Raw genomic sequence first — 22,352 nt, 5'->3', positions numbered from 1 at the left:
TCAATTTAGTCCTTAATGTTAAAACTAGTCTATTTTTACAATTAATTCATAAACTCGATTTTTACCGAAGCTTTAACTATATAAAAGCATTCCTTAAATTCTGAAAATTTTCAATAAAACACTTCCAAATTTCAAATGCTTTTACTTAAATCCTTTAACTTAAAATCTATACAAATTATTTTACAAACTAGCTCAAATTCACTATCAAACTTCCAATCAAAACATTATCAATTTAAAAGCTTCAAAAACAACAATGGTGAATTTTCCAAAATTAGACAACTTCACAAATTAGCCCCTGGGCAAGATAATTTAAGTTACAACGATTTCAAAAACATAAAATTTATAAAAAACCGATAACATAACACTTACATGAAATGGACAAACAAACCAAATGCTTCAAGCTTTCATTTCCATGGTTTCGGTCACAAGAGATAAAGGAAGAAGCCGATGTTTATTATTTATGTTTTATTTATTTTATTTTAACTTTATTTTAATTGAAATTTCATTATAACATTCACCTAATGCCGTTGACTATCACCAATTATGGTCTAATTGAATGTCCCCTCATTTTAACTATTCAAATATTTTAGCTAATAATAATCAATATTAATTAACTTTTACCACCTTTACGATTTAATCCTTTTTCTTTAATTAACTAATTAAACATTAAAATTACTAGGCCAAAATTTAATATGGCACTAGTGACTTTGTAAATATTAAATAATTAATATTTATGGACTGACATGTCGAAATTTTGGTTCCGTAACCACAGTTTCGGACAACACTAGAAAACGGGCTGTTACAATTTGATTAAAGAATTTTCTTAAAAACTTAATTTGGAAAATCTAAGTGATTATTAAGAAAATTAATTTTGATCAAGTAAAATTAAATTAATCAAATTAATTAAAATTAATATGATATTTTTAAAAATTAATTTTTAAGTCAGACAATTGGACCAATGGGTAATTAAACTTCAAATTTGGACCTGAAACCATAAATTGGGCTTGAGAGCCCAAAAATATGATCAAGACCCAAAAACTGGTTGAATCGAGCTTGGTATGTGAAACCAGACTAATGGTCCAACTAGTGGCTGGATCGGACCGATTGGGTTGTTACTGGCCCAGACCAAACTGGCAGAAACCGAACCAGCTCGAGGTGTTGGCGGTTGCGAAGGTGACATTTCGGTGGCCGAAAAATGGTCGATGGCGGTAGGCCTTCCGTGGTTGAGCAGTGGAAGAATTGCACTCTTATTAAGACTCTACTAGAGAATTTGATTTCAGACTAACTATTCAAAAAATAATATTATTTTAATAGACTTTGTATTAAATTAAATTTAATATTTATCTTAATATTATTTTATTAATTTAATATTAAAGTGATTAAATTTAATCATAGTTGAACTCTCTAAACTTTCCCTAAATAAAGAGAGTCTTAGTCATTATTTTATGCACACCTGAATTTAAGAGAAAGTTGTAGAGAGAAAATTCTCCGAAGAAATTATTTCAGAAAATTTTTAAAGATATTTTTATATTTACAACTTAACCCAAAAGTTTAGAGAAATTACAAAATTACCTACTGATAATTTTTGTGAAAATTTTTTGATTCAAAACGAGCCCACACTCAACAAGCGTGAGCTTGAAGAAAACGGAGAAGACTACACAGTCGAAGCATTCATCCTAGATGAATCGAAAAGGTACAATTTTGATTAAATGTTTATTATTTTAGATATCACAACCAAGTTTTTGTTTTGAAAAAAAAATTAAAACTCTGGTTTTTCCCAAAATTTATTTTTCGATGCAATTTTCAAACCCGATTTTTCAACACTCCTCAAATACTTGCATCTAATCATAGTTCCTGTTTCCCAATTTAGCCATCCAATCAGCTACTCTGTTATGTTCTCTAGGGATGTGTCGAAGATGAACCTTCCAATTTTAGCATAAAAGTTGACTAATCAAACGTAACTTTGAAAACATACTAGTACTTGCACCACTAGCTAAAATAGTTTCCACAACTAAATCATTATCACACTCCAACTCCAATTGCCTAAAACCAAATGCCCATGCTAAATTGAGGCCTTCAAAAATAGCTTTTACCTCAGTTTTGAATACTGAATCTTTCCCAATCTGCGTAGTAAATCTGCACATCCAATTGGCATCATGGTCTCTAAACACTCATCCAATAGCAACAATATTATTGCTTTCAAACAATGCACCATCTGTATTCAACTTAACCCGCCTTTTTTCTGGTAAACTCCAATGATCAATCGAGACCTTCTGAATGCGATGTAGCTTACATGATTTTGAGTTTACAAAGCTCGTAGTCCAAGCTAAACCCATACCTACAACACCATTAATATTACTATGGCTATTATTGAAAATGAAATTATTTCGGCATTTTCATAATAGCCAACACATTATTGCAAACAAAGTCGACCAATTTTCCTCCTTCACCGTCAACTCCTCTTGAGATAACAAGTTCTTGGTTAACCACATATTACTGACTGAATTAGAAATTATCGTCTTCCAAACGACTTTTGAGAACTCACAATCTCATATGGCATGTAGGCTAGTCTCAATGGGAAATCCACAACAAACACAATAGTCTTCAATAGGCATATGTTGTTGAGCTCGCTTCTCATTAATCAGAATCCTATCTTGCCACAACAAGCATAGAAATACACGAACTCTTTGTAGAGCCTTACACTTCCAAATAAATTTCCACTTAATAGATAGGTTAACATTACCAAAATCAGTCAAATTCTTATATGTTTCAGTTGAAGAGAAAAGGCCACTTGTCAACCACTTCCACTAAATGCAGTCTAAATCTACATTCGTACAAGGCGGAAGCACAATTGTAATATGCTTGATCACATGGTTAGGAAAAAACGAGATAATACAAGCCCAATCCCATTTACCTGAAACATCCGTCATATCGCAGGCTCTCAATGTTTCATCCAGTACACCAGGTCCCTGAAACAGATCCTTAGGAAGACCAATGTGCCTAAGCCATGTATCATTCAAAAAATTTACCACTTGGCCATCATCTATCAATTAGAAAGTATTAGTAATGGTTTCTGGCCAAATTTTCATAATTGATCTCCAAATGAATGAACAACCACTTACCAAATTGTTTGTAGTAATATCCCTTGAACATTATACTTGTTTCTTAAGACGTGCACCCACAATTTTCTCAAATTAGCAACAATGTCAAATCTCAATTTTAGTAGGGAGGCTTTATTCTGATTCACTAAGTTTTTGATTCCAAGTCCACCAATGTCCAATGGCTTACAACAATCTGACCAATTCAGCTAAGAAGGTTTCTTTATCTCCGCATCAGATCCCCAAATAAATTCTCTTGCTATTTTCTTAATTTTCAAACAAACCGATATAGGAAGCCAAACAAAACTCATAAAATAACTTGGTATAGCTAAAAACACTAATTTGACCAAAATGATTCTTCCTACCATCGAAATGTTTCTTACCTCCTAGCCACTGAACTTACTACGAAACTTATCAACTACAAAACTAAAGGTACCCTTTGTGACTCTTTGATTGAAAATAGGCATGCCGAGATATTTCCCTAAATCATCTACCCTTGAAACTCCAATATCCTCACATATTACGCTAGTGATTTCCCCGAGGTGTTTATGGAAAGAAAACCTACGTTTTATTTCTGTTAACCATTTGATCAGAAAACCCACGAAACGTATTGATAACAACATTAACATGTGCAGCCTCAACTCTATCCGCTTTACAGAATAAGATTAAATCATCAGCAAAGAAGAGATGTGAAAGCTTCGATCTTTGTGTTGAGAAAGGTAAAGGGTTCACTTCTTTGTCTTAATCGCATTCTTAACTAGATGACCAATTCGTTCCATACACAATACAAATAAATACAGTGATAGGGGATCCCCTTGTCGTAGTCCTCGCGTGGGATAGAATTGTTCTAAAACTGACCCATTCCAAAGAATCTGCATAGATGATGAAGTTACATAATTCATAATTACTCGTACAAGAACAAATGGAAAACCTGCATTAATCATGGTATTTTCCAAAATGTCCCAACGAATTCTATCATACACTTTCTCCAAATTAAGCTTCAGAGCCATTCAACGACTTTTCACTTTCCTGGTCTTCATAGTATAGGATCGCCTCCTATGCAATGATAATTTTGTCAGAAATGCTTCTCCCTCTAATGAAACTTGTCTGATTTGGACTGACAATGTTAGCCATGATCGGTCTAAGTCAGTTTACAATAGTCTTGGTTATAATTTATACAACACGGTACATAAACTAATTAGACGAAACTGGGATATATACTGAGGACCTTGAATTTTTAGTATCAACACAAGCAAAGTCTTATTAAGATTAGGATAAAAACAATGCCCCCTAAATACTTTCTGAATTAGAGCACACACAGATTCACCAATCATTTTCCATTAGGACTAGTAAAAGTTCACATGAAACTCACCTATTCCGGGTGCCTTCGGAGGTGCCATACTAGAAGCCGCCTTATAAATTTTTTCACTTGTAGCTTCCATTGACAGAAGATCACGATCATTCAGTGAAAGTAAAAGAAACATGCCGTGACATGAAAAGGTTCCCGCAACCCTAAGCCTAGCCGTATAAAGTTCCTGAAAGTAACCCACTGCATGCTGTTTTAACTTATCATCATCAAAACACCAAACTCCATTGCCAATTATTAACCCTTCAATTTCGTTAGACTTCCTTCTAGTTCTCGCGCGATTGGGGAAATATTTAGTATTTCTATCACCATTTGTCAGCCAAACAAATTGGGACTTCTGAAACCATAAAAGCTTTTCATGTCATCAATTTCTTTTAGAATTTCAGCTTCTTGTGAGATCAAATGTGGTGAAAATCAAAGTTCCAAAATTCTCTGGACTCGACTTAGTTCCATAATAAGTTCTTTCTTTCTAGCAAAAATATTCCCATACACATCTTTATTCCATTTTTATACCACCATCTTAAACTGTTCCAAATTTGAGACCACCTCAAGGTCCCTTTTTCCAGTGCTTATGAACTAGGTCCCTGAATTTTGAATAAAGTAACCAGCTTGCTAAAAAATGAAATAGCTGTCAGTTTACATTAAGGCTATTGAAATTGGGCGCAATCAAAATTGGACGGTGATCCGATTTCAACCTGTGAAGATGTCGAACAGAATAGCTTGGTGTAGCTACTTCCCACATTAAGTTAAAAATAGCACGATCTATTCCCTAAGATAGATTTCATCTACTCCAAGCAAATCGGGGACCTAAAAAACCCATGTCTCAGAGACCATATTGAAAGATGAATTTTTTAAAAGAGCCACAGTCGAAACCCCCACGAGCTGCCTTTCCTTGCCTGTCTGAGCAATCCAATATTGAATTGAAATAACTTGTTAAAATCCAAGGTTTACTCATAATACTTGCAAAAGCATCCAACGCTCTCCATGAATCAAGTCTTTTATTTAACTAAGGGCTTGTGTAAACGGAAAAACATAGAAATACTTATGTCCCTTGCTTATTACCAATTCGCATATGAACCACTTAAGGATGAACTTGAATAATCTCTACATTAATATTGTCATTACAAAAAAGCCAAATACCCTAGCAAAACCTGCTGCTTTTATTCTGAAAGAATTTTGAAAGCCTAATTTCCCAATAATTACATCAGCTTTATACCCACTAACACGAGTTTCAACAAGACTAAATAAATTAGGAGAAAATTCTTTTCTATACCCCTTCACGAAATTATGGAACCTTGGGTAGCCAACTCCTTGGCAATTCCAAGAAAAAACATCTTTACATTCATAAATAAATAATACAAGGAGATAGAAAGCAAACTAGGAGCTCCAACTTAGCAATCTACCTGAATATTGCAGGCTTCCGCAACGTCAACACCTTCCATCGCCACAGAATCCCTACAGGTAAAAGTACCGAATTCAGATTCTCGTTGGATACCCTCAGCAATACCCTTTATCGATGCCTCTATTCCTACAATATTCTAGTCTAGGCGTGCGATTTCAAACCCCGGAGGTCTTTCTGATTCCAAATCCTTCATGGCTGTCGGCCACTGGCTAGTAATCTCACCAGTCAAGCTCGCACTTTTCTCGCTAAAGGTGAAACTCGTGCTTCCTTTTGTCATGATCTGGACAATTTTACTCAATTTCACAACCCTATTCCTGTTGCTATCCAATCCACCTAAAACTTGTACAGTCTGTAAATGGAATGGGCTTGCATCAGCCTTCCCAACTTTAAGGCCTGCTCCATCATTAAAGTCTATAGTGCCCTGTTCAATACTCTTGTTCACAGGCTTAAGCACACTGACACCCACTTTAGGCCCAGAGGCAACTAAAACCCCCTCAGCTTTAACTTTAGAGTCATTCATTGTATAAGCTGTCGCCACTTTTGGAGTTCTCCCATTTCCAGTCCCTTTATCATACCTTTCTCAATAGATAACTCCCTTACCATATTGGCCTCTTCAACTTCAGTCAACTCTTGATTCTTGCCAAGAACATCAAATCTAGATCCTTCACCCAAGTCGCCTTGATTATCTCTTGATTTATCCCCCAAACTTCTCATCTTCCGCTATTGTCGGCGTTTACTATCATCCACGGTTTATAATCCTCTTTTTCTACCCTTCTTTGCAAATCCTGAGGAGCTTGTTTTTTTGGCATGGGCATCTTAACAGAAGTCTCTTCCATCAATGATGGGGATCGATCCTTCTAGCATAAATCAACCCCATGACCATAAAGCCCACATTTGAAACAAACGTTTGGTAAAGATTAATACTCTACCCTTTGTATATGTCAATTAATTCTAACTTTAAAAACCAGTGGTCTTCAAAGATCTACACAAATGGCCATTCTTGCGAACCTTCCCCCTTTCGCAATATCAGTAATCTTATCAATTCTGACTACCGAACCAATAGCCTGCCCAATAGCTTTGAGGAGACAACTCGAATAATATCTTTTAGAAAGTCTAGAAAAACGAACCCACATAACTTGGATACCCACCTCATCCTCCTATGCCGTTGAAAAATCCGATGTCCAAGGCCTCACCATCAGGTACTTGCCCAAAAATCACCCATGGTCCATTGGTCAACACCTTGTTATAGTATTCTTCATCATTAAAGTGAACTAGGTAGTAATCGTTCTCCAAGTCCATGAGTTGGAACGGGCACTTAGTTTTCTATAACATCGTGACCTTATTCAGTAGGGTATTGAAAGCGATTTTTTTCTTCCCAATAGTTTAATAATGATTGTTTTGGCCATTTTTCTCTCATTGAAATCCTTAAATCTGTTAGAGAACGTAATCAACGGGATCCCATTGACCAACTCAGTCCACACATCCCCTTCTTGGATCTCAAAATCCTCCAACATCTGCAATGAATCATTTGAGTGTGATGACCCTGTCAGTGTATTCTTGTAAGTTGCCTTTGGAACAACATGTAACAACTCGTTTTTCTATTATATAAAAAATAGTGGTTTCGGGGACATATTTACAAGTCCAATATGGTATTAAAATAAATTTTTATATTGATAATTTTTTATATTTGAATGAACAATCATGTTCAAGTGGTAAGACCCTAAAGTAAAACGATTTTAGAAAATGAGGTATTGAGACATTTTTCATATAAACTGAGCAGTAAATATTTTTATAAATATTTATGAAATTTTATTAAGGTTATATTAAAGTTTCGTTAAGAAATTTTAACGTTTCGATAGTTAATTATGCAAAAAGGATTAAATTATAAAAGTTGAACAAGTCAATCGCTATTAATTTAAAGATGTTAAATTTATTAAAGAATTATAATTGGATGGCCTTAATGGGTAAATTACCCATTCTTAAGTTGATGAACGGTTAAAACTTTATTTTCTTTTAATTTTGTATGTGTTTTATATGTTGTAATATTATTATGAAAGATAAAAGACAAAATAAAGAATAAAAAAGTTAATAAAATAAGAAAACATCATGTTTTCTTCTTCAATTGTTTGGTTCGTCACCGAACTTCCGTGGAAGCATATTCAAGCTTCATCCATGCTTCAATTCATGCATGGTTCGTCACCGAACTTCCGTGGAAGCATATTCAAGCTTCATCCGAACTTCCGTGGAAGCATATTCAAGCTTCATCCATGCTTCAAATTCATGCATGGTTCGTCACCGAACTTCCATGGAAGCATATTCAAGCTTCATCCATGCTTCAATTCATGCATGGTAAGCCATTTTTCACCGGTTTCTAATATTTTTTATGTTTTTGAGATCGTTACAACTAGGTCCAGCTAATTTGTGTCTTCATTTTTGAAACTGTTAAAGATTTTGAATGTTATCATTGATGAAAATTTTTGATTTTAAATGTTAAATGATAAATTTGAAGTGTTGGTTGGTATTTAAAAGTATTTTGTTAAGTGATTTTTGATGAATTTGCTGATTAGGGACTAAATTGTTGAAATAGTAATAGTTCAAGGAATTAATGTGAAATTGTTGCAAAAATGGGTTGAAATGGATGCTATTAACATTCGGTTGGCATGGGTTTGCAATAAAAATGGTTAATTTTCATGTTTTAGCCTCAGGTACTAAATTAAATAAAAGTAAAATATTAGGGGAAATTTTGTAAAAATTTCAAAAATGACTAAATTGCATAAAATAATTTTTTTTACTATCTAAATTAATGAATTGAAAAAAATATAAATTTAGATCAAGATTGAGTGAAAAATCGAGGAGAATGGAAAATTACCAAATAGCCCCTGTACTTTGACATTTCTACAAATTTAGCCAAGTAAGTTCGTATGAACTATAATCACTTAAGTGTTAATTAAATTTAATGTTTAATGTGTTGTTCTAATTTAAATGAATCAATATATATATATGTTATTATGAAATTTATCATGTAAAGAAACAATGAAAATCCAAAGATGTTCGACAACTATCGAGCCTCATTTGAACCTTAAGAATGTATAGGATACAAATAACATGTCATTAGAGTTTTCATGTTTCGGGTGTTGGTCCTGAATGTTCTACCGATAGTTGAGGTTCGGCATTTGTTGCGGATACTTATCAGCTTGTGTGAGCAGTATCGGTAGCTTACATTCCGACTTCAGCTTGTGTGAGTAAACCCAAGTTACCATGTTCAAGGTGTTGGTCCTGAGTGTCCTACCGATGGTTGAGTTTCGACATTTGTTGCGGATACTAGTCAGCTTGTGTGAGCAGCATTGTGTAGCTACATTCCGATCGTCAGCTTGTGTGAGCAAACCCATTTATGGCTCGAGTGAGCAATGATGAAATGGAATGGTTTCGATCATATGTTTAGCACATTTTGTGTGAGCTTTCCCACATATCCGATATTATTCTAAGTGGTTCAACGTGTATGAAAAGGGAAAGAATGGTAAGTATTCAAATGACTCATTTCATAAAAAGGAATGCGAAGGAAATGTTAAATGAAAGTATGTCTACGTTCCTGAAATTGATGATTTCAAGTGAGATTATTCATGTTTAATGATTTATCTTATGTTAATTCAAGTGAATTATGAATTGATGCACTAACATGTACTGTTGATGATGTCTAGGCTTGTGCCAAGCTATTGGTTGGATTTTATTATGTTAATTTTAAAATTATGCATTGAAATAGTAAGTGTCCAAATGGAAATGTGCTTATGTTCATGAAAGAGTGGTAAGGATCAAAGTATGTAATTTCTTATGAAATGGTTTATCATGTAGTTGATTCCAAAAAAGTTATGTTTAAATGCACTAGCTTGTGGCCATGAATGACGTTATGCTTATGTCTTGTGTGTTATGCATATGAAACGGGTGAAGAAAAGTAATCAAATGGTAAGTTCATAGTTGAAATGTAATATGATGAAAAGGGAATGATAAGTTGAATGATGTACTTATATGTGAGAAATTTACGTATGCTATGGATGAATATACCTAGTTCATGAACAAATATACTAATTAATGAATTGATGTTATTATTTAAGCTAAAGTAAATAAATGCAATGGAAAGTAAGTAAATGGAAGGGTTCAAAGTCTTGTAAAATCCTATTATGTTAGGAATGAAAAATATATATGACATTGATGAACTTACTCATTTATGAGTTGATGGTTATAAAGTTTGATAAACTTGTGAAATTGGTATAGATTTATAATTACCCCACAAAGTTCATTATTAAAATGAAATGTTATGTTTAAAGTTTATACGAGCTTACTAAGCATTCATTGCTTACGTAGTTATTTTTCCTTTACTTTACAAATTATTGGAAGCTAGATTGGTTTGGAAGCTCGTCGGAGATCTATCACACTATCCAGCCATTATATTAGTAGTTTTTGATGTCTTGACCAAGGTTATAATTGCATGTATAGGTGGACTTGTGGTTTATATTAGTTGATGAGTTTGGCATGCATATGTCATTTTGGTTGATGTAATCTTAGTACTTTTGATGCCTTATTGATGTGAGTTATTTTGACAATGTGAATGGCCAAAATGGTAGGTGATGAATTGACCTCAACATGGTCAAGTTATGGTATGCTTTCGAAAGGTTTTGAATAAATGTGCATGATTGAAATATGGTTTGTATTGGAACCATTTGGAAATGGCTAGATTTGTGTCATTTAGATGGTTTTGATGCATATGAGAAATGGTCCAAATGGTAAAGTTATTTTAATATGGCATGAATCTAATATGGTATGGTTGATATGTGTCAATTGTGATATGTTTTGGTATGGAAATAAGTTAGTTGATGAATGTTTAAATATGCACATGTTTAAGTATGTTTGATGCATGTGCTTGAAGTGCCTATTGACATATTGGTTATATGGATTATTAGCCTATTGTGTGGACCTTTTTATGCAAGTTTTGAACATGTTTAGAAGCCTTGATCAGGTGTGTAAGAGTACTTAGGCTTATGATTGAGAAGGGTGATAGAAATGGCTTGATTTTAGCCATTTTCTTGTCCACTTGGCCTAAGTATAGGCTTGTGTCTCAGCTGTGTATGACACACGACCATGTCATGTAACACCCCGTACCCGAGACCGTCGCCGGAGTCAGACACGAGGGGTTCGCAGACTTAAATCACTTATTTGCACAGTCCATTTTAAATTTTTCCAGGCAGTTGGCTAACTGCGTCACTGTCACCTTAAAAATCATATCTTGAGTTCCAAAACTCAAAAATCAGTTTCGTAATTTTTTCCTGAAACTAGACTCATATGTCCATTTATAGATTTTTTTCTAGAATTTTTGGTCAGGCCAATTAGTACAGTTTATTAGTTAAAGTCTCCCCTGTTATAGGGTTCGACTACACTGACCTTCTTGCATTACGACTTAGATAACTCCTTGTACAGGGATTCAATACTTATGCCATTTGTTTCTAATGAAACTAGACTCAAAAAGGAATCTATACATATATAGTATGACTTCTAATTGTCTCTGGTTAATTTGTAGAGAATTTCCAAAGTCAGATCAGGGGATCCAGAAACTGTTCTGGCCCTGTCTCACGAAAACTTTAACATCTCATAATATACTGTTCATATGAATGTTTCATTACTTTCCTATGAAAATAGATTCATCAAGATTCGATTACATAATTTATTCACTATTTAATTCCATTCCTAATATTTTTAGTGATTTTCACATCCACATCACTGCTGCTGCCAGCATCTATTTTAAGGTAAACTTTACCTATTTCATGATCCTCCATGGATCAACTAGAGTTTGTCATACATATACCAAAAGTGATCCTGAATGACCATTCCCATGGCTAACCGTTACCAACATTTCCATACCTCTCGACGAACAACATACAAAACGATTATAATGCTATGATCAAAGTATATTTAAGCCATTTTCGCATGGCTATCCAAATTTACACAAAACCGAAGGGTACATGACCAATAACAAAAAGGGTAGTCCTATACATGCAATTTCAAAGTTCAACCAAAAGTATACCGAAAGGGGCTTTGATAGTGTGGGCGACTTCGACTTCAAAATTTCCGAGTCCGATAGCTGACGAACCAAAATCTATAAAACAGAGGATTAAAGAAACGGAGTAAGCATTAAATGCTTAGTAAGTCTTGAGCAAAGAATTTAAGCACAACTAAAGTATAGCATTTATATAACTAAGCGGATAATCCCATATATACATATTCTCAAATCATTCCTACTTCACATTCCAACCCCTATATTCATACATAAGGGATCATCTTAGCCAAATACCGGAAGCTCATTACTCGACTAAGCGAATATTATTCGAAGGGAATCAACTATTCCAATGCACATACGAAACATACCTCATTGTTGGGATTTTACAAGCGTATTAACTGAAATTTTACAGCAAGATCGCTCATTCCCGAATCACATACCTTCGGAATTTAACCGGATATAGCTACTCGCTCAAATGCCTTCGGGACATAGCCCGGTTATAGTAACTCACACAAATGCCTTCGGGACTTAACCCGGATTTAGTAACTCGCACCAATGCCTTCGGGCTTAGCCCGGAATTAGTAACTCGCACAAATGCCTTTGGATCTTAGTCCGGATATAGTCACTTAGCACAAAAGCCTTCGAGACTTAGCCCGGATATCATTCGAATAACCAAGCACATATATCAATAAATCATGACACATCCGTATTTCATTTTCATTACCAAAGCTCAAACACAAGACACTTATCACACTTGCAATTTCGGCTCAATAGCCACATACAAAGAGCATGATTTTGATTTGCTTAAAACATGATCTAATCAAATCATAATCTAAGTTCTATTACTCAAAAACTTACCTCGGATGTCGTCGAAGGATTTCGATGGCTATTCGACCACTTTTTCCTTCCCTTTATCGGATCTAGTTCCCCTTTGCTCTTGAGCTTAATTTAACAAATAAATTGATTTAATCATTTGAGCATCGAAAAGAGGAACTCAAGGTACTTAGCCCATATATATTCATTAGACATTAAAGTCACATACATATGAAATCATGAATCAACTCGACATATTATCCCACACTTCCTTTTAGCCGATTGTCTAAGCCAAGATAAAAGCATCAATATGCTTGCCTCTAACCGAATACATGCAACGCCAATCCATCTCATGTGGCCGAATATGCATGTCTACGTTGAGGCCAATTATATACTTAGTACCACATATAAATGACATACATTTTACTAACTAATGCATTACATATTATAACTCAATACGCATCCATCATTTACTCCATAACTAAAACACCACCATATATAAACATATACCTTGAGATGATATATATATATGTCATACCAATACATCATGTGCAAATATATATATATATATGCAAGAGCCGAATCACAAGGCTGATTATAACCATCTCATATATTTTCATCCCATACCCGAATGCACAAGTACATTATAATAGCTTCCAACTTAATTCATCATAAATTTTCTTTTTTTTTCATGGCCGAATGCTCCTTCTACACCATTTACCTTCACAAAGCATGAATTTCATCATCCAACTTACAAGCTTACAATCTCATGAAGTTTAACCTCATAGTATCTATCAAACTCTCACTCATTAGCTTCTATCATAAACCTCCAACAACACCAAATAAACATATACTTCGTGGGTCTATGGTAGAACCAAGAAAGGAACTCATTGATATCAAGATGTAAGCAAACTACCATTATTCAGCTAAGTTTAGCATGAAACACAACCATCACCCTTATTAATCTTTTATAGCCGAAAACCATACTCACCCCAAAAATCAAAATTTCAACATGGTTTACAAAAATCACTTGATATCTCACTCAATATCAACTAAAATTTCAAGAGCTAGTACAAACTTCCTTACCTTAATAGTGACCTAAGATGACCGATTGCTTCACTCCCTTCTTCTTCCTTTCAATTCGGCCAAGAAGAACCAAAGAACACAACTTGTTTTTCTTTCTTCCTTAGAACATTCGGCCAAGAGAAATGAAAAAAGATGGACATTTTTTTGTTTTCTTTCTTACATTCACGGCAATGGGGAGGGGGAGAAACAATCACACACATTCTTTCCTTTTTCCATTTCTTTATTACCCATACTCCTTATTTTATTGTTCCTAACATGCATCACTAACATAACATGTTTGTGACATGTTTCTACTCATAGCATGGTCGGCCACTAGCTCAAATATTGGGCAATTTGACATGCAAACCCACCATTTCTATAACATGCATTAATAGGCCACTTTACATTTGCCTAGCACATTTCTAAATTTTCTCACATAAGTCCTATTTACTAAAATTCACTTACAATTAACAAAATTCAAACATGAAATTTTCACACATGCATAAGTACATATAATGAGCATCAACTAGGACGGTTAATTATTTTTTTATGACTCAGTTTAGTGGTCCCGAAACCACTTTCCGACTAGGGTCAATTTAGGGCTGTCACATGTCACATGGCCGTGTGTCCTCTATAGGTTTCAAAGGGTTGCAAGTTAGACAGTTACAGGGCCTAGCATATGGCCTGGCACACGGTCGTGTGAGGCCATTTAGAGAGTTACACTGCTTGGCATACGAGCGTGTGGCTTGGCCGTGTGACCCAAGTTAAAGAGTTACATGGGTAGGGACACGGTCGTGTGTCCCTATTTTGAATGTTACACAATCTAAGACACGGGTGTGTGTCTCAACTATGTGAGTCACACTGCCGTGTAACCCCCGCAGTGTCAAAATTTCTATCTTTTTCCATAAAGTTCTAAATATTTTTGATTTAGTCCCGAATCATTTCTAAAGTGTTTCTAAGGCCTCAAGGGCTCGAATAAGGGATGATATGCACGTATATGAATGGATTATGTTGTGATTAATGTAATGTTTGGAAATAAATGTTTTTAAGTTACGTTTTTACAGTAATGCTCCGTAACCCTATTCTGGCGACAGATATGGGTTAGGGGTGTTACACAACACCCTTTGACACCTTCTTTCCACCCCCATCCATAGTAGGATCATCAGAGTCACTCGGAAAATTTGATTGTCGTCTAACTTTTTTAGTGACCTTACCAACGCCTAAGTTTGGCACATTAAGATTAGCCCCAACCACACAGTCTGCTATGGTCAACGCTGCACTCATCAGAAAGAAAATTAATACCCTATGGTTCGTGTTAACTTTTATCTTTTTATTTTTATTTCTTTTCTTTCCCATGATATTCTTTCTTATTACTTGATAACAAAGTTAAGGTATTCTCTCTCTCTATATATATATTTCATAGTTTGTACATCTACCTTTCATTTCATTATATGTTATAATATACTTCTAATTACATTTTATAATATAATATAATTCCAACATTTTGTATTAAGTCATAATATTTTTTTGCGAAAAATTGTCAGAAGATAAAGCTTCAAAGAAAAGAGATATTATCGATTGGGATTCAAAAAAGTGAAGAAGAAGAACTATATGGGTATGTTTTAAATTATATATGTATGTTTCTGTTTCACAATATCGAAAAGAAAACCAACACAAGTTCTGTGAAAGAGAAAATGTGAATTTTATAATATATGTAGGGGTTTATGACAAGCACTAAATTATTTCGTATAATTAAATTCTAATGTCCCTCTATATAATAACTAATACATTGTTTTACTCATTTAAAATCATCACCCATGTACTTATATGTAATTTCGTTGACACAAAATTTCCTATTACCATTCCAAGCAATAATTATACATATTAAATTTTTTTTAAACAAATTTTCGTTGACCGTTAATGCAAGTACCAACATATAACTTGAATTGATATTATTGAATCTTAATTTAATTGATATCAATATTATTGTCAGTGTAAGAGAACGTAAGTTTAAGTGTATTGAAGTATATTATCTTCCTTTTTAAAGGTTGGGAATGGGCCATAGATAATTCTAGATATTGTAACAAAAAGAGCAGATATGATAAGACTCTTGAAATTAATGTTAAAATAAAATCAAGGTGAACAACTATTGAAAGAAAACATTATGCTTTAATTTTGGTCAAATTTTACATTAACTTGAGTAAATTGAATAAATCTAAATTAAATAATTTTAACTAAATCTTACATATAAATAGATATTTTAATAGATATCGTTAGTTAATAATTAATATAAGTTTATTTTAAATATTAAATTTTCATCTTCTTAATCTGTATTAAGAATAATATAAACTATTATAATTTCAAAAATTAAAAAAATAAAAATACTAAATCTATTACGTATAAGTACATCCATGTCTTCTTCTCATTTTTCATGAAAAAGAAATTATCAAATAATTTGTATTAAGGATTATCAAATATATTTTAAAAAATAAAACTTCTGAAAATATTAATTTTCAGATAATTTTTTTTCAAGAATCTATCAAAGAGGGTCTAAATTAAAAATTATAAAACTAAGAGTGTATTTTATAAATCATTGAAAATTTTCAAAATTTAATATTTTAAATATGTTTGATAATCATTTTAATTTTTTACTTAATATAAAATTTTCAATAAAATAGTGTTAAATAAGATAAGTAGATAGGTAGCTAGCTACTTATCACTTAATGTAAAAAATATTAAGTTTATTTTATTTTATTAAAAAATATTTTTAAAAACGAGATATTTAAATTGTCATATTTATCTTTTATCTAAACTATATAAAATAATATAACATATTATATTAATAAAATTAAAATTAAAATTAAATAATTTTAAAAAATAAATATTTACTTTTATCAAACAATATTTAACAGTTATATTTATTAATTTACCAAATTTTTTAATATAAATTCAAAATTTAATTTTTGAGGATTTAAAATTTTAATTTATCAAATATTCTAAATTATCGATTAAACATCATCAAAAAAAAAATTCGGCGCCGTATGGAACTCCCTTGCCTTTGGGAAGCTCCTTGTCAAACCTAAAGCAACCTCCCTATCAAAGTATCAGCATCAGATGCCACGTACTGTCAAAATTTGGTAATTATATAATTACTATTTAATTTATTTTATATTTACCATTTTTTATATTTCAATTAATCAAGTAAAAAAATTATGAAGTATATAATTTTTTCATGTCTTCATATAAATTATTGAAATCTCCAGCTCTCTCCATCTTTATCACCATTTTTTTAAACTCACCGCTGGTTTTACAGATTTTCCATAATACACTCATTCAATCTCCCCCAAAATAGGCAATACATGTTTATGCTTCCATAAATTCATTATTCTTCTCTGTTTTCCGAGAAAATTGAGAAGGAACGGTTTTTGAAATCTGTGTGAGCTTAAGGTAAGTAGTTTTATTTAATTTTTTTATGCTCCGATAGATCTTGATCAGGTTTAATTAGTTTGAATCCTGATCAGGTTCTATTTGTTATAAAGGTATAGTTTTTAGGTTTGAGTTGGGCTTTTTCTTATGTTCTATTTTATGGATATTTGATTTTTTAACTTTTCTTTTTGGAATTTTCTGTTCTATATATATCCAACTATTGCAATTTCTCAAGAAAATTAAAGCTTGGTGATTTTGCGATCAACCTGGATGTAATGGGATATTATCTGATTCTAGGATTACTCTTTTTTATTTTTCCTTCTCCGTCTGCCTTGAATTGATTGATTCATGAATACGCTATATGCATTTGCCTGATTGTATTTCGAGTATATCCAACGTTTGAAAAGCGAACATTAAGTACTTATTCTCAAAAACATATACATATGAAATGCATTTAAGATTGACAAAAACATAAAACAAGCATTGGTTGAGATTTTGTTTTCATTTGTGAAACAGATATTGTTTTGGGGTTGACGTCATCAAGTATACGACTCCTCACAATTCAGGCTCCGACATTTCAGCTTCAGTCTGCAGAATCAGGAAATGGTTAACAGGTTTGTTCTGTCATTCCCCTTGTGTGATTTTGATTACGTGTAAAGAAAGAATGAAACGAATGGGGTTCTATATCTCTTTTCCTGTTGGCATTAGGTATGGAGTGTTTTGATGCGCGGAGAATATCATGTTGCAGTGCTTAGACGGATTGAAGCATTTATTTGCTTCTGTATTGCACTGTTGTGATATTGATTTGTGCAAGCAATCCAGAGGTCTCGAGGATCCTGAACTTCTTGCAAGAGAGACAGTTTGTATGTCATCAATTTCCTTTCCTTCTCTTTTTTAAGTAATACTGTTAAGCACTTACCGTATTGGTAGAAGGATAGCGGCAGCGCATTTGCATAATTTAACATCTTGTTTGGACTTTGCCTATGTTATTTTTGTTATTGAGACGTTCTATTGGAATTTGTTGTTTTGCTTACCTTGATGCAGTTAGTGTAAGTGAAATAGAAGCACTCTATGAACTCTTCAAGAAGATAAGCAGTGCAGTGATAGATGACGGGCTGATTAACAAGGTCACATTTTGTTGTGAATTAATACATTTTATGTTTGTCAAGTTTTTGAACTTGATTGTTGCTCCGATTGAATTGGATTCTTCCATCCATCTTATCCCTTTAGTATTTGACTTTTGTTTACATACTATTTGGCAGGAGGAGTTTCAATTGGCGTTATTCAAGACAAACAAAAAGGAGAGCTTGTTTGCAGATCGGGTAATTTTATCTAATGTTAAATTCTATTGTTTTCATCCTTGATAAAAGAGTACTTCTCAATTTCATCTTGCCAACTCTTTGTAGTATTTTAGCTCAACTCATTAGCTTCTTGCCTGAGCTGCTATCAATGTATTTCTGATTTCATTGTAGGTGTTTGACTTGTTTGATACAAAGCATAATGGAATGCTAGGTTTCGAAGAGTTTGCTCGTGCTCTTTCTGTCTTCCATCCAAACGCTCCTATTGATGATAAGATTGACTGTATGTGCCCACTATTTAAGTTGCTTGCATCTATTTTTCTATTAGCCTGCAGATATAATCTCGTTAACTTGCTGGTTGTATGTACATAATAAAAAAGCATGTACTGAATGTTTTATCTTTTTTGTTTTAGTCATCTTTTGTCAGCTTCTAGTAGCTAAGTACTTTCTCTTCTCCCGATTCTTTTTTATTTTTTTTTTTAATTTTTCATTTGCAGTCTCTTTCCAACTATATGATCTCAAGCAGCAAGGTTTCATTGAGAGGCAGGAGGTTTGTTTTGAGTTTCTATTTGATTGTTTGTGTTTTTTTCTATTTTTCTTTTCTTTATTCATATTTTCCATACACAGGTTAAGCAAATGGTAGTGGCTACACTTGCTGAATCTGGCATGAACCTTTCAGATGATGTTATAGAAAGTATAATTGACAAGGTGATCATTCAATTTGATTTAATTGAAGTCGTATTGCTTCTAAAATTTTATTTTATTGGGTTTAGCTTCTACATGTTAAGTTTTGGAGCTTTTCGACAGACTTTTGAGGAAGCTGATACAAAACATGATGGGAGGATTGACAAGGAAGAGTGGCGAAGCCTTGTTTTGCGACATCCCTCCCTTCTGAAAAATATGACCCTGCAATACCTTAAGTAAGTAGCCAATAGATTCTACTATGGAACACTAATTGCTGTTGAAATATCACTGGAAAGGACATATCGATTATGATGCGTGCTCAACTTGTAAATGTTGTTTGTTTTGTTGAGCAGAGATATCACGACGACATTCCCAAGCTTTGTTTTCCACTCGCAAGTTGATGATACCTGAAATCGACAAATGGATGAAAGCTTTCATATGGCCTACTTCATTCTAGGCAATGGTGGCAGATACAAATATAAATGGGCGGCCAAAGAGTGAGTCTCTGTGATGTTATGGTTTATTGGTTAAAATTATTTTTCTTGTGTGCGTCAATATTCAACCGTTGAACATTCTTCTTCTTGTTCTTAGTGTTCTTTTGTTTATTGGTTAATTTCAGATGGTGTTACAATGTAAAAAAAAAAAAAATCTGGGTCCATTTGAAATTCTTTTTCTATTATAACCTAGAAATTTGGATGTAAAGTTGAATATGGGTGGCAAATAAACGAATCAGTAGCAGTTCCAGTGAGACTCCCATCTTTCTATTCAATTGTAAAATGGGTTGTTCTAATGGGGATTTCTGGGTTCTATTTTCTGTTGAACTGCAAAATGAGTTTCCCCGATGTAATTTTGGGTTTTATTGTGTTTTTGTTTTGCGTATTAAAATAAGCATCTTGAAAAAAAGGGGCTCGTGCCAAAATAGTAGATCTTATCATGCATGATTTTATTATTATTATCTTGTTTAGGATATTTTATTTTGATAAAATTTGATGCGTTTTATGTAGTTAGAGATATTCATGTGCTTATGTTGGGCTTTAGTGTTCCATTTTTTTTTGGTAATCGTCTTATAAAATAGAAGTGAATCTGAATTGCAGCTTTGAACATGTCATTTGAGGTGTAATCATATTTTTTAGAAATAATAAAATAAAAGTTGAACTCTAAAAATAGTCAAATCTTTGTTTCGGTTTTAGTCCTTATCGAAATTTAATGTTTTAGTTATTTATCCATCGATTTGGTTTTAATTTTATTCAATAAATTTAACTTTCAATAAAATTTTAAAAATTAAAAAACTATCAAAAGTAAAAAAATATATATTTAATTTTTTTTAAAATTTATAGGAATTAAGATTAAATTGATAAAATTTGTAAAGTTAGTAGTTAAATAATTTGTTGAATTTTTTAGGATTAATGTTAAATTGATAGAATTTTTAAACATTGGAGAGTTAAATTTATTGGTATACTAAAAAAAAAAAGCTCTTAGTAATGGTTTAATGAATAATTGATCAAAATATTAAATTTTGATAATGTCAATAACTAAAATAAAAATTTTAAATTTAGGTGACTGAAATAGAAACATGTTACTAATTTAATGACTATTTTTATAATTTATCTTAAAATAAAATATGTTTGAGATTAAGAAAATGGATTCAAACATATGATATCTGAAAATGAAGTATGCAAATAGTAAAATTTTCATTTGCTTTTATGACTCAAGGTTTTGAAATTTTGCTGGGATGCAAACAGAAAATAACATGTTTTCTCTGGGGTTTCTTTCTTGGGAAAATATTTGATGCAGATTCATAAGTTTCATGTGTCATTACTGAATAATAACATGATATATTATCATTGAATAGAAAAAAAAGAATAATGGAGGAATTATAAATAAATACTAATAAATCTATTTAAATAAAATTATTAGTATATATTTTTTAATTTAATGATGGTGTGTCATGTTAATATTTGTTAATATAGATAAGATTTATGCACCAACGATACATTAATATTGTTTTTTTCCTTTTTAAAAAAAATTAACTTAGATATCATATACTGGGAAGTGAAATTCTAAGAATTATAAAATTAGAAGTATTTATAAAATAATTAATTTAATAATATAAGATTTTGATTATTTATTTAAAAATAATAAGGAAATTATTTGAAGTGGGCGGCTGGTTTTTAATAAATAAGGTAGTTAACATATGTTACTTTTGTTTAAAAGTAAATTTCATTAAAAAAAGTTTATTCATATATATTATTAAATTGGTTAAACGTGTTTTAAGTCCTTTTACTCTTATTACATTTGGAATTTAGTCACACTTTTATTTAAAGGAATTTAGTCTTTTTACTTTTCATATTTAAAAATGCAAGTGTAATTGTTAACATTGCTAAAAATTATTTTATTAAATTTAAGTTCATCACAACGTTAATCTTTTAGTTAGATGGTTATCAAGTGAGTATTTTTTTATTTCCAAATGTCACACCAACAAATTTAACAAAAAATTTAAACAGTATTAACGGTTGAATTTAAATTTTGAAATTTGAAAATTAGAGAAACTAAATTCCTAGAATTAATAGACACTAAATTCCAATTTGCAATGAGTACAAGGACTTATAGTATATTTTAACCTACTAAAGTTGGTGTTTGATTTTTCTAATTGAGTTGCTATTTGATTAATTCAAACTAATATATAGATATAGATAATGTATATTAACCCATGAACTGATTTAGAATTTAAATCCAACTTTGCCTAGGAAAAAAATGAAATAAACATATAAGAGATTTTTGTATTATAAAGTTATAAGTGTAATAATTCGAAGATCAATGATGTCGAAAAATCAGGTTCCATGACCTCGTTTTCTTAAACCGAAACTGTAAATATTTTTATTAAATATTTATGAAGTTATATTAGAAGTAAATTGAATTTTGAATAAGTAATTTTACCGAATTAGTGTTTAATTAAGGTGCAAGGATTAAATCGTAAAACCAATAAAAGTTTAATTGTTGGAGAATTATTCATTAGAAGCAAAGAGCAGGGATTAAGAAAGTAATTATGCCTTCTTAAAGGTATAGTGGGTAGTAAGTGGAAAGAAAGATTTCTTTCTTTCTTTCTTCTAAAACCATAACCGAATGTGGAGAAGAAACACAAAGAACGTTCGAC

The 22,352-nt window shown here is 32.1% G+C and overlaps 1 protein-coding gene and 1 long non-coding RNA gene across 3 annotated transcripts; one reads left to right on the top strand and one right to left on the bottom strand.

Annotated features, from left to right (window-relative positions):
- Positions 1-3,940: 3,940 nt before the first annotated feature.
- LOC107895169 (uncharacterized) lies at positions 3,941-7,486 on the bottom strand. The gene is made up of 2 exons (XR_001683434.2): positions 4,471-7,486; positions 3,941-4,215 (listed from the first exon to the last, which is right to left on the bottom strand). It is a non-coding gene; the product is annotated as an uncharacterized lncRNA (long non-coding RNA).
- A 9,307-nt stretch (positions 7,487-16,793) lies between these two features.
- LOC107895168 (calcineurin B-like protein 3) lies at positions 16,794-19,946 on the top strand. Of its 2 annotated transcripts, none has more exons than XM_041085238.1 (10): positions 16,794-16,927; positions 17,733-17,830; positions 17,925-18,079; positions 18,261-18,343; positions 18,479-18,538; positions 18,689-18,797; positions 19,012-19,064; positions 19,142-19,222; positions 19,322-19,434; positions 19,552-19,946. In XM_041085238.1, the coding sequence occupies exons 3-10, from the start codon at positions 17,956-17,958 to the stop codon at positions 19,607-19,609; spliced, it is 681 nt and encodes a 226-aa protein (XP_040941172.1). In that variant the 5' UTR covers positions 16,794-16,927; positions 17,733-17,830; positions 17,925-17,955; the 3' UTR covers positions 19,610-19,946. The 2 variants fall into 2 exon arrangements, with proteins under 2 accessions (XP_040941172.1, XP_016675915.1); XM_016820426.2 differs by lacking the exon at positions 16,794-16,927 and adding an exon at positions 17,034-17,237.
- Positions 19,947-22,352: the final 2,406 nt, after the last annotated feature.

The sequence above is a fragment of the Gossypium hirsutum genome, chromosome A13 (genome assembly GCF_007990345.1).
Source record: "Gossypium hirsutum isolate 1008001.06 chromosome A13, Gossypium_hirsutum_v2.1, whole genome shotgun sequence".
Classification (NCBI taxonomy): Eukaryota; Viridiplantae; Streptophyta; class Magnoliopsida; order Malvales; family Malvaceae; genus Gossypium; species Gossypium hirsutum.
The sequence above is the reverse complement of the archived record's forward strand: the minus strand, read 5'-3'. Positions and strand labels throughout refer to the sequence as shown.